We start from the raw sequence: 13,074 nt of genomic DNA, 5'->3' as shown, positions 1-13,074 counted from the left end.
TTTGCTAGCACGCTGTAGACGCAGGGTTTCCATTTAGAATACATAAGACAAACAACTGAAGGTCAGTGAGCAGAAGCATTTGCCACACAGGGCAGATGGCCTGAGTCTGGATCGGCAGAACCCACATCAAAGCTGTCTGTAATCCCTGTGCGGGTGTTCCTACAGGAGATAGGAGGGGGAGCAGTGGAGGGGTTGGGGGGAGGAGATAGAAGAATCTCAAGAAGCTGGAAGGCCAGCCTGGGCTAAGTGGTGAAGGGACTCTGTCTAAAAAACCTAAGAAGAGGTACCTATGTATGTGTAAGGAGGGGAGGAACCAATATCCAAGGGCTGTCCTCTGACTTCCACACGTGGGTGTACTTACACACACAGACACATATACACAAACACACACAGACACACACACACAAATACATCCGACATACACACACACATACATACATAGACATACACACACATACATACACATACAAACACACATACACACACAAATACATAAACATACATACATACACATATATACACATAGATATACATCACACATACACACACATACACAAAAAAATCTACAAAATTAAATATACACACACTGAGTCAGTAAGTAGGCTAATTCAATGTTTCCCAAAAGTAGAAGCAAAAATGGCCAGTTTTTTTAAGCTGTCCATTATCATTAACCATCCATCACAGCCCTGTCAGAATGGCTATCACCAAGAAAACCAGTGACAATAAATGTTTTGAGGACGTGTGGAGAGAGAAGTATATTCACAGCTGGTGGGAGTGTAAACTGGAGAGGCCATTTTGGTAATCTTTTTTCCCAAAAAATTAAACAGAGACCTCCTTGGGAAGCCAGCTACGCCAGTCCTGAACACACACTGAACACGTCCATGTCCATTGATGCCCTGTTCACAAAAGCAAGGAGTGGAGGAGGCTGGCCATTGACCAATAGCCAAGCGGGAAATAAACATGTCTTCCACATACACAATGGACTTTCATTCTAATGTAAAGTGAAATGAAGTCTACCAGAAAATATTATATTAAGCAAGGTAGCCCAGATTCAGAAAAATGAATATTGTGTGTGGAGCTTAGCTTCCTAGGTTTTAATGTGTGTGTGTGTGTGTGTGTGTGTGTGTGTGTGTGTGTGTGTGTGTGTATTTTGGGGCAAGGGATCATACAACATAAAACAGCTATCATAAGAACAATGATGGGGAACAGAGATGTCAGAGACTAAGGAGCAGAAAACAGAACACAGGTGGCCTGAAGGGAGAAGGGCACTGGGACTATAGACACATGAAAGGAGGCAAGGGGACAACGGGGACAGGAATCAACAACTATTGTGTTTGAGATGCCAAAATACTCTGTGTGCTGGTTAAAAAATACATGTCTTTTAAAAAATTGCCGTTTGAGTTTCTGACCTATTTCCGTTTTTAAGGCACTCTATAAATTCTGACTTGTGATTAGGACAAAAACTTCAAGAAGATTCTAAACATACTTCTGCCACTTTGAACTTTGTTTGTATGTGCAGCAGTACTATGCATGTATGTGCAGTGGTACTGTGCATGTATGTGCAGTGGCACTGTGCATGTATGTGAAGCGGTATTCATGGCATTGATAATTAAGATTAAAATAACCAACTCTGAAGACTACGAAAGCTGTTCTGTGGCCTGTGGCATCAGATACTCAGCCGAAACATAACCCTTCATGTATGTCCGTTCATCTCATTAGCGTACAAATACTCTGAGATCTTTGAGAAGTGGTAAAAGTACATGTATTCCAAAGAATTCCTTCAGAGGCCTGAGTAGGCAGCCCATCCGGAAGCATGCTGACCTAGCATGCAGGAAGCCCTGGGTTCAACCCCAGCCTGCTCAAACTGGATATGATAATGTGTTCCCTTAACTCCAGCACCTCCAGGGAGGTGGAGGCAGGAGGATCACCCCTGGCTAGACAGTGGGTGTCTAGGCCCAGACTTTCTCTCCCAAAAAAGTAAAACATAAAAATAAAAGATTTGCTTTAAAATAAATTCTCCATGACATTGTCAATTAATGTCTGTTTTTACATTTTTATATTGGTTCATGGTCATGAGTGGAGAAAGATTAAGAAATCCTACTCTAGGGCCTTTTTCTTGCTTCTTTGGATAACTGTGCAGTTTCAGTAAACAAGAAAATAACATGGGAAAGAAAGCTTGGGGTCCGAGGCAGCAGTTAGTATCTGCGCGCTCCATGGAGGGTCTGCGAGGCAGCTCAGTGAGCAAAGGTTCCTGACCCCCAGGCTGACCACTGGGGCTCAATGTCCAGAGCCCACAGGAGTCCTCTGATCTCCACACAAATGCTACGATGTGAGTGCACACAAATCAAACACATGCACACGCAAACATACAAAGTAAATAAATGTTTAAAAAGAGTTTCCTTGTAGTGAACTAAGAGATGTAACTGTAGTCACATAACTGTAGAAAACAATCTTACAATTTTCTAAAATTGTCTGTGTTTACTTGTGTGTGTGTGTGTGTGTGTGTGTGTGTGCGCGCGCGCGCGTGCGCGCTGCTTGCATGACTGTGTGTTGACATGTGTCTGTCACAGCAGACATGTAAAGGTTTGAGGACATTAGCATCCCCCTTTTTTGCCTGTGGGTCCCAGGGATCAAACCCCTATGTTCAGACTTAGTAGCAAATGCCTTTCCTAACTTCCTGAGCCATCTTGTCAGCTCTGATTTTATTAACCCCTATGAAACAGCAGAAATGTCTATACCAAATTAAGACATTAGTTTAAATTGGCCCTAAAAATGGCAGTAATAATAGTTCCCACACTGGACTAGATCCTTAGCTAAGTGATATCCACAGAACATCATTTAACCCTTGACATAGTTCCCAGCGTTGAGTGACATTACTGCCATCTGACAAATTATTGAATTGCCATTTCAAGAGGTGTTTATACACAGGTGAAAGACTTGAAGTTGGCACAACTCTAGACCTACTCTAGACTCAAGTCTAAGAATAGACTCTAGATTCATATGTAATAAATCCCTCTATATTTTGACCCCAACTCTGGCCAACAGCCTTGACAAAAGTTGTAAAAGTTAAGCATGGGTCAACAGTCTAAGGGCAAGTTACCATTCGATACCCAGCTAGTGAGAACCAAGAGTCTGAGGCCTTGTCGCCTCAGCACATAACAGAGGGGATGGCTTGAAACAAACGCCGAGGAAGTATTTTTCAGAGTGGGAGACAAAGGAAGAAGTTTTCTCTTGGTAGCTCATGTTGCTGTGAGCTGCAGTCATTCCTGGTGGGAGAAGCCAGATTTGGGGGGGGAGGAACACTTGCCCATTTTTTATTTTATTTTGTAAGACATGGTCTCATTGTGTCGCCCAGGATGTCCTCAAATTCATAATCCTCCTGCCTCAGCCTCCCACATCAAGCTAGGATCTTGAACTTCCTTAAGTCAACACTAACCTCTATTAGTCTGACAAAATAGTTTTAGAAAGAGAAAGTCAGACGCTGTAACTCTTCCCATCTCTGAGCTCAATTCAAGGAAAGAGCCCCAAGGGCCAGCTCTGCTGGCCTTTTCCCAGGGCGCTCTGCCAGACACCCCAGAGAAACTCATTTTACATATCTCTGGCTGTATCTCTGCTTGTGGTATATTAACATGTATGCCCAATGAGGGCCAGACATTTGTCCACTCAGCTAGCACATACCAAATATGCCCCACCTGCTAGATCTAGGACCTAAGTGAACAATCTGTCGACCTGTCCTTACTGAGCTAAGTCTGGTAGTTGGATCTATGGGGGATGGATGTAGATGCCATCAAACCCACAGCTGCAAAGGGTATTAGATGCTAGAAGAGGGGACTCTGCTTAGAAAGACTGTCAGCCAGGAATCCTGCACCCTGATGCTGAACACACAAGAACACACACTTGCTTTCCTGGTTATGGAGTCCACCGCTCCCATTGGATTGGTTTATATTTAAAAGCCTGGTCTACAGAGTGAGTTCCAGGACAGCCAGAGCTACACAGAGAGACCCTGTCTCAGAAACCAACAAACAAAAACAAAAAAACAAAAATAAGAAAAAACCACTGATCTGGAGGAGTCAAAACTATTCAGGCATGCAAAGGTTTGGGGACAACATTAGCTTCCTTCTTTCCACCAGTGGGTTCCAGGGATCAAACTCCTGTCTTCAGGCTAGTCAGAAACCGTGGGAACAGGGAAAGTGTCCCAGAAGAGGGAATAGAAGTGAGGGAGAATCTGACCTTTACAGGAGCATAAAAAGTTCAGCCTAGAATTAGTGAGGAAGATCAGCATAAAAACCACTGACCATAAATGCTTGACCTGGCTCCACCTGGAACCCATGACACAAGGAGAGAACCAACCCTCAAAACTGTCCTCTGACCCCCCCCCCACATTCTGTGGTATGGCATGCATACATGTGTGTGTGTGCACATGCACACACACATGCATACACATATATGCAGGATGTAGGATTTGGGCTGCCTACATGCTAACAGACAACATTCAAGACTTCAGACTTCCTGTGAAGGTTAAGTAGGAAGCCCCGGCAGAGTTTCAGTAGCTGAGGGTGCAGCATATGCTCGTCTTGGGAAGATCACTGTAGCTACGCCATGTCAAGTGGTTTGGGGGATGGGAGAACAAACCTCGAAGCAGGTTAACCAGTGAGAGAACCCTTGTAGAGAGCAAGGGAGAGACTCTGAATTTGAAGTCTTCACACTCTGCATTTGGCCCTCTATCAGGACCATAGGAAACCCCAAAGAACAATTTATTCCATGCCCCTATCAGGTACAAGAGTCCACATCCTAGATTCTACAAGCACACTGAATGTATGAATGAGATCCTTTTAGAAGAAAGACTGCCAAACAGGAACAGGTGGGCAGAGACTCAATCAAGCTAGGAAGAGAAAAATCCTTAATTATCATACAAGATTCAAGAAGTCTAGAAAAATCAGTGGCTTGTCTTCCAGACAAGTCCTATCCTCTAAACAAAGGCTTGACAATGAGAAACAATCTATTGACAGGGGGTCTCTGAAGAACATGTCCTTGCAGGGAATAAAAGGCTATGTTCAAGAGTCCTCGTGTTATAGAATTCTCCCTTGCTCCTGTCTTGAATGATCTCTACTGTAATTTAATCCTGTGTTCTAAGCAGAAAGAAAACAGAAAAAAAAAACAAAAAACAAAACAAAACACAACAACAACAACAACAACAAAAAAAAAAAAGAACGTTTACCCCTTACTCAATGATCCCTCACAAATGTTAAGATGGTGTTTTTAACCCTCACCCAAGTTCTAAGATGTGCCTTGCCGAATCAGTGGGCTAGAGCTGAGCTCTTAAGGCCTGCTGCAGTTGTTAACTTCACACAGCAAAAAGAAATATTCTATCTTCTCCCTGAATCCTAGGCAGTCCTCCACAATCAGTGGCCTGAGCAATTTTACTGCCAAAGCATAACTTCCATCTCCTGGGAAATAATGATATTTCCTGTCCTGCCTTAATCCCTAGGCTGGGTAAGAAGCAAAGGAGCCAATGAGAGTGTGAAGGTTAGGCCACAGAGAGAAATACCATCCCAGCATCCAGACCCCCTGGGACCTCATCCCTCCTCTACCTGCTTAGGTAGTAACAGAAGAAAATTCCTGTGTAGCCATAAAGATACTGAACATTCCCCTTCACACTTAGAATGGCACCTGCTACCACTGTGACTGCCACTACCACGATCACCCTCACCATCACTGCCATCATCATTATCATCGTGACCACCACCATCATTAGCAGAACCGTGACTGGCAGCATCATGACCACCAACATCACCACCATCACCACTGACATCATTGTCACCATCATCATGACCACCACCGCCAACCACCACCACTATCATCACCATCACCACTACCACCATCACCACTACCACATCAATATCATATTAGGATAAAAAAAAAATGGAACCAGGTTATTACCAAGGTTTTGTTTGGGTTGAAAGCTCAAATGTGTTTTATTTTAAGCATTAAGATAGAACTAAGGCCATGAGTTCACATATACCTTAGACCTCAGTTTCTTTAATACCATATAATGAGGCTTGTCTTTTTAATGTATCTAGAGAACACGTATGTCAAGACCCCTGAATAAAAGCACAGCAGCATACAGAACCCAGGCTAAAGGGCATAATAAAAGGAGAGCACGGTGGCTAGAAAGGTGAGTCAGCAGTTAAAAACTCGCTGCTCTTGCAAAGAATTCAAGTTCAATTCCCGGCTCCACATCGGGCAGCTTACAACTGCCTACAACACAGACTGGGGGGTGAGGGGGATCTACACCTCTGGTCTCTGTGGACACTTGAACTCATGTGTACGTACCTGCACATAGACATGTAATTTTAAAATAATAATAATAATAAAAATAATAATAAATCTCTTTTTAAAAAAAGAGAGAAAGGAGTTGGCCAGGCTGCCAGCTGTGCCTGTGTCAATGCAAGATGGCAGAATGAGAAAGTCTTATGCGTTCCATATTCATGACTTAAGGATGGCAGTGCCCAGCCTGCTGGCCTTCCCCCTCCATCTCTGCTAAAAGCAGTAGGAGCAATTAAGCTACATGTCCACGCCAGACAGGACATGGAGCTTTTTGTGGGCAGGGTGAATGTCTCCCATGCTATTGTGGGGCGGACATGGTCTGGGGTGTGGATTCGCATTCAGAACAACCGTGGAATGGAAAGACTGCAGTATTTAAGCCTGACTGAAAAACCGCATCACAGGCCATTCCTCTGGCCTTGAACATGCTGAGAGAAATAGACAGGGGCCACCTGGGCCATTTTGGGTTGAATTTATGCCATTTAAAGCCAAATCTGATAAGCAGAAACATTTTGCAACGTTATTTGTGATTTTTTTTTAAATCTCTACCAGGTTTTAAGCAAAGCCAAGAGGTCTCTAACACACACAAGTCTTATGCATTGCTAAATGGCGTACAAGCTGAGCCAACTGAAGGTCTAAATGACATGTCTCAAAAAAAGAAAAGAAGTTCAGAAAATGTGAACAAACAAAAAGTAAAAACTAAATATATATTACTTCAGCAATTCAGGAGCAGACCCTTTCCAACTGCACACTCATAGAGATGTATATATACAAAATACCTATGCCTTCAAAATGTACATGGCTGGGGCTGAAGAGATGGCTCAGCACTTAAGGCATTTGTTGCTCTTGTAGAGCATCCAGGTTCAAACCTAGATTCAGTCCCCAGCCCCCACATCGAAGCTCACAAGCATCCGTAACTCTGGGTCCAGGGGATGCAAAGCCCTCTTGTGACCTCTGTGGGCACCAGGCATGCACAAAGTGCACATACATACATGCAGGCAAAACACTCATACTCCTAAAATAGATAGGGCTAAAGATAGACTTGTTTTAATGAAGATGGCTTTTAGCCAAGTACTTCCTGCCACAGGAATCTATTCTAAGAAAATGATTAGAAATGTAAATAATGATTAAGATGCAAAGATTCCCACGAACACATTAGCTGTAACAGAAAAGGTTACTTGTGTTCCAGCACGTAAGCAGGCGAAGGCCCAATTCGGAGGGAATCTTATGAAGTCTCTGACATGACTTCCGGGACATGGAACTGTGTTGAAGATTGAACGTTGAGTGCCATTAAAGTTTACCAAGCACCTGTTCGCAGCAGGTGATGGGTAAGCAGATATAGCAATGACTGACAAGGAAAGTCAGAGATGAAGGGAGAGTTCAAATAAGCAATGACTCTAAGGGGAAGCGTAAGACATGCTGCGAGCAGGTGACAACTGGATTCAAGGAAGTTTGGAGGGTCCGTCATGCTTTCCACTAATGTCTCGAAAAACTCTACTAAGGAACCCATACTTAAATCATAATGACGAATGAAGAGGAGCTAGGCAGAGTAGAAACGGGAAGGAAAAACATTCCAGATTAATAGCAGTTTTTAAATATGTATCTATGAAAGCATGGCTATTCGAATATATGTGAGTCCATTTGTGTTCAAGGATATTTTGTATGTGTGCAAATCTATAAATCTGAAAGAAGAGTCACCTCAACGCTACGGTGCGTGCATTTATTTGTTTTAATTTTTCTTCACCTTTTGCTTGCTCACATTTTCTGATTATTCTTTCTGTCATCAAGATGTGTGAAAGGTATTCAGATGGATGTAAGGAAGGATGGATAAAGGCAAGGGATAGAGGGTAGTCAGGTCATGTAGAGTCACGTGGAGGACTTGGGCTGTGCAGAACACTAGAACTGCTTCCTTTCTTGATTCTCCCCACTCCCTTTGGCCAAGATCAGTCCAAGAAAAAGGCATTCCCCCAGCTGTTCTGTTTGCTATGGCATTTCTACTGCCCCACAGTCATGCTCCTTCGAGCCAACACTTCATTATATCTCTAAGCAGACTCCTCTGTCAGTACTGAACTTTCGAAATCACGCATACAAAGAGTGTCCGGCGAGGCTGCATGCTGAAACTGTGGCTGAAACTATTGAAGATGAGATAAATTACCCTGAAAAACCTAGGTTCAGGTGAAGGAAAGAGGGGAAAGGAATTAAAGTCCTTGCAGCTTGAGTCTGAAGCCACTCTGAAGGCAGGGTGGCTCAAGATCCCCAGGTGGTGAGCTTGGCAGGTTTTCCAGGCTGAATGGCCTAAAGTCTGTCCTGGCTCAAGTGAGGCAAGGACACCTGGTGCACTTCAGCAGGTGCACAGCTCCAAGCTGAGACCACCACTTCACGGGATGAGCCAGGGGACCCTTACAGCACAGTACCAAGGCCCTTGCAACAAGGTCACTCCTGCCCAGCTGTGCACTACAGTAAGGGAAAACTAGATTCTACTGAGTAAGTGTTTGCATCCACCGCTCTTCCCAAGCTCCTCCTCCAAACTTGCTCACCTCTGTTAAGGGCAGAGTGCACTCACCACAGACGAGACACAGGCTCCCAAAGCTCACATCCGAGCAGGGGACCCTTCATCCCCACATTAACAAAATACGTGCATCCTGCTATGAGCGTTTAAGACATGGTGTCTTCGTTACAAACATGGTGACCAAAGCAATTCTTATAAGGACAACATTTAATTAAGGCTGGCTTGGATTAGGAGGTTCAGTCCATTATCATCAAGGTGAGAACATGGCAGCATCCAGGCAGGCATGGTGCAGAAGGAGCTGAGAGTTCTACATCTTCATCTGAAGGCTGCTAGTGGAAGGCTGACTCCCAGGCAGTTAGGATGAGGTTCTTATAGCCCACTCCCACAGTAACACACTTACTCCAACAAGGCCACACCTACTCTAACAGGGCCACACCTACTCTAACAAGGCCACACCTCCAAATAGTGTCACTCCCTGGGCCAAGCATATTCAAACCATGACACAGGTAACAAACAAGTTAAACAAGAGTCCCATCTTCACAAAAAATGAGAAGACAGGTTAAAAAACAGACAGCTATAGTTTTGTTTTGTTTTGCTTTAAATAATTCTGACATAGGATGGAAAGAGCCTTTGTGTGGAGTTATGATGGCGGTAGGAGGGGCTTTCCTGAGGGGAGCGCATGTGCAGCATGAGAGCCAGCCCACAAGTGTAGTCATGAGGAGACAGGCCGGAATGCAAGGGGATGGAGACCACACTCAGAGCAAGCACAGGCCACTTAGAAAACATGTGGTGGCAGGGACACCTGACCAGGCTTGGTGAATCGCAAGCCCAGATGGCATCCTCCAGCGGCCATCATTAGGAGAGGACGATCCATGCACTTGGTACAGAGAGATCCTGACAATGGAAAGCTCGGCTGATAAGTTTCAGGGATTGAGCCCAGGCATAACACATGTGAGATCCTCGGGCAAGGCAACTTCTACCCTGAAAACCCAGCAAAGGCGCTGCAGACGTTGATTATTCTTCTACCATCCTCCACGTGTCTACACCGTTACAGGTGTTACAGGAAGCCCCTGGCTCCTGCCTGGGAGAGTGACCAGAGGACAAAGTGTAGTTCCTGTGGGTGTCAAGAATCGGTCCCCTCCAGTTCTCCACAGCACAAAGCACAGAACACAGATGACCCTCGGAACAGGTTGCATAGCTTTGCCTCTCCTCCCTGCTCCCCACTCCATTCTTCTCCCCCACCTCATGTGCCCACCCACAGTGTTCTCCCAGCACCTCGGGTTGCTGTGTGCCCTCTCGGTACCTGTGAACATTGCACAGAAGTAAGGGCTGCAGGCTGCCAGGACCACACGGTGGGCTTCTACTTCCACGTCTTCAGCCACGATCATCACGTCACACAGCAGCCGCTTGCTGTAAGACACCAGTGAGGCGACAGAGTCACGGCATGGACACCACACCTCCCCTCCCTCACCCATCCTACCAGATCACACACTACTGGCATAGAGGCAAAGGAAGGCCCAACTACTGTGTCTATTGCACCCAAGGCTGCTTCGTTGGTCTTCAGGACCCTGATCCCCAAGTTCTGGCAGCAGCAAAAATAGGGGCTCCATTGCATATGCAACACTAGTTAGAAACTAGTCAGTCTCTGGTGTTTCTCCCAGATTTAACACCATCACCTAAAGGCACCCTTACATACAGTGCTCTCAACAATCTTGTACAAACTCCAACTGCTGCAACTGATCACAGAGAATCTTGCTGGGTAGTACAATTTGCCTAGCACAGAGTCATAAGTTTGTCTGGGACCAAGCACACAGCTCGGCGGGTAAAAGTGCTTTGTGTGCAAGCACAAGGATTTCAGTCCCGAGTTCCCGCCCCTACATTTAAAAAGTAAGGTGCGACTGTGAGCATGCCTGCAGCTCCATAGCTTGTTAAGGAGTGAAGCAAGGAAGAGCACTAGGGCTTGCTGGCTACCAGTCTAGCTCTGAATTCAATAAGAGGCCCTATCCCAGGAGAATACTGCCTCAAAGATTGGCAGTGTCATGGATAAAGTCGAACACCTGATGTCCTCCTCTGACCTCCAAATAAAGCCTCATATACTTGTGTATACACACACACACACTTTTATGGTAAAGTGTTTGCTATTAAAGCATGAGGGGACCTGAGTTCAGTCCCCAAGAAGCCACTTTGAAAAGCCAGGCACCGTGATGTATGCCTCTAATCCCAGTACTAGGCAGGTGTGGGGTGGTGAGCTGTTCACAGACAACCTGGTCCCGGTAGAGCACAGGCCTGGAACCCTGATGACCCTAAGGGATGGAAGGTGTTTGGCCACACCTTCTGGGCCCCTGGCTCCTGTGGCAGCTACAGCGTTGCACAGCTCCCACACACACACACACACCCACACAGAGAGGTGTGTGGCCATCAGTCACGTAGGCATTGCCCCAAGCTCATGGTATTATGTCTGGACTCCACCCTCACAGTTACCTGTTAATAACCAGGTAGCCCCAGCCCACTATAAAAGTAGCTTACAGCCGGGCAGTGGTGGTGCATGCCTTTAATCCCAGCACTTGGGAGGCAAGAGGCAGGTGAATTTCTGAGTTCAAGGCCAGCCTGGTCTACAGAGTGAGTTTCAGGACAGCCAGGACTTCACAGAGAAACTCTGTCTCAAAAAAAAAAAGAACCAAGACAAAACAAAGGAGCTGCTTGCCCCCTCCCCATTTCCTTTCTCTCTTACCTCTCACCCCCTTGCTCTTACTCTTGCTCCTGTGCTCCCCAACTCTGACCTCCCTTCCCCCCTTTCTCCACATGACCACTGCCTGCCTCTACTTCTCTACACTTCTCCCTCTCTCTGCCTTTCTACAATAAATAGCTTAAAACCATGAACTGCCTCTTCTCATCGGAATCCACCATGCTGGAGCAATGGAACACGTCTCCCTCTACAGAGCCACACATCTAGTCTCCCACCCAGAGGCCTCCCTGCGCTCCACCAAACCAGCCCACCCACTGAACCTGGCTAGGACTGCCCTCCCTGAGGTAACCGGCCAGACCTCTCCTCCTACCCTTTTCCCTCCCCCCCCCACCCCTGCCAGAGTCCACCCGAGGGTCCCCACCTATTCTCAGATCTTCTGAGATATAGCAGCATCTGGGATGTGAGAGACTGAGAACCTGTCATCCCTGACCTCTGTGCAGGCCTGGGGACCCCAGAACTGGCTCTTCCATGGCATCCATCCAAGTCTGTGGTGCCAGACTCTGGCAGGTCTGTGGGGACCTCAGACTGCACTTCTTCACCCCCAGAGTAGGATCCTGCAGCTTCTCACAGTCCAACACCCACGCAGTGGCAGCCTGGGATCTGCCCAGTCAAACTCCCCCAGCAGCCCTGCCCCTAGCCCAGAGTGGACAAGGGACCCCATTTTTGCCCCACAGGAAGGTAAAGACAAAATTATCCCTAGGCTTGCTGGCTGGCCTAACTAGTCCATCTAGTCCAATATGCAAGCTCCAAGTTCAGTGAGAGGCCTTGTCTCTAAAAATAAGACATAGATGTGTATCGCAATACCAACATGCAAGGCATGATGTGTCTATGGATGTAGGAGTGGCACAGATGTATGGAGATGGGAGCCTGTACCACAAGAGTGAATTCAGGCCTGGTGCTGCACACCTGGTCAAAAGCCCTGGCTCAGGAGGCCATGAGCTTTAGGAGGGCACCCACTATTATTGGCTTGCTAGATGGCATGCAGTCCCACAGCCTACATGCATACTTATAACCACTGTTCAATGCTACCATCAACCTTGGTCTGAGAACCTTTTCACTACAATGGCAAGGATTTAATGCACAGACTCATAACTGCCATTGCTGAGAATAAGTGTCTACCGAGTGTTGACCCCTAAAAGGGACATGTGTATCGGTCCCCAGCTGGAGGCTCAGGAACGTCATAGAAAACAGATGGAAAGAATCTAAGAGCCGGAGGCTGGGAAGCGCTCTGTGACATTCTGTCGTCAGGACGCGGGCACAGCCCTCACTCTCGTGAACTCTGCAGCTATGATTAGCCGCACAAGACTGAATCAGCAAGGTAAGGCAACACTCAGACAAGAAGCAGTTATCAGCCAAAAAAGGAGAGGACAGAAAGGAGAGCGGGGGGCATGCTGGGAGTTGGGAGGGGAGTTTGGGTGTACATATGATCAAGAAACATTGTTTGAATGCATGAAATTATCAAAAAGTTAAAGAAAGTCTATTAAAAACAAGATGG

General features: G+C 46.1%; 1 protein-coding gene across 5 annotated transcripts in view; it reads right to left on the bottom strand.

Annotated features, from left to right (window-relative positions):
* The window catches only part of Klhl3 (kelch like family member 3), a 121,953-nt gene that overhangs the window by 72,172 nt on the left and 36,707 nt on the right, over positions 1-13,074 (bottom strand). For all 5 annotated transcript variants that reach the window (XM_029468306.2, XM_029468307.2, XM_029468308.2 and 2 more), the window contains exon 3: positions 10,137-10,243. In XM_029468306.2, coding sequence (XP_029324166.1) covers positions 10,137-10,243 — 107 coding nt within the window. The remainder of the gene's footprint in view (positions 1-10,136; positions 10,244-13,074) is intronic.

This window comes from Mus caroli, unplaced genomic scaffold (genome assembly GCF_978045245.1).
Source record: "Mus caroli unplaced genomic scaffold, Mus_caroli_1 scaffold_15, whole genome shotgun sequence".
Classification (NCBI taxonomy): domain Eukaryota; kingdom Metazoa; phylum Chordata; class Mammalia; order Rodentia; family Muridae; genus Mus; species Mus caroli.
The sequence above is the reverse complement of the archived record's forward strand: the minus strand, read 5'-3'. Positions and strand labels throughout refer to the sequence as shown.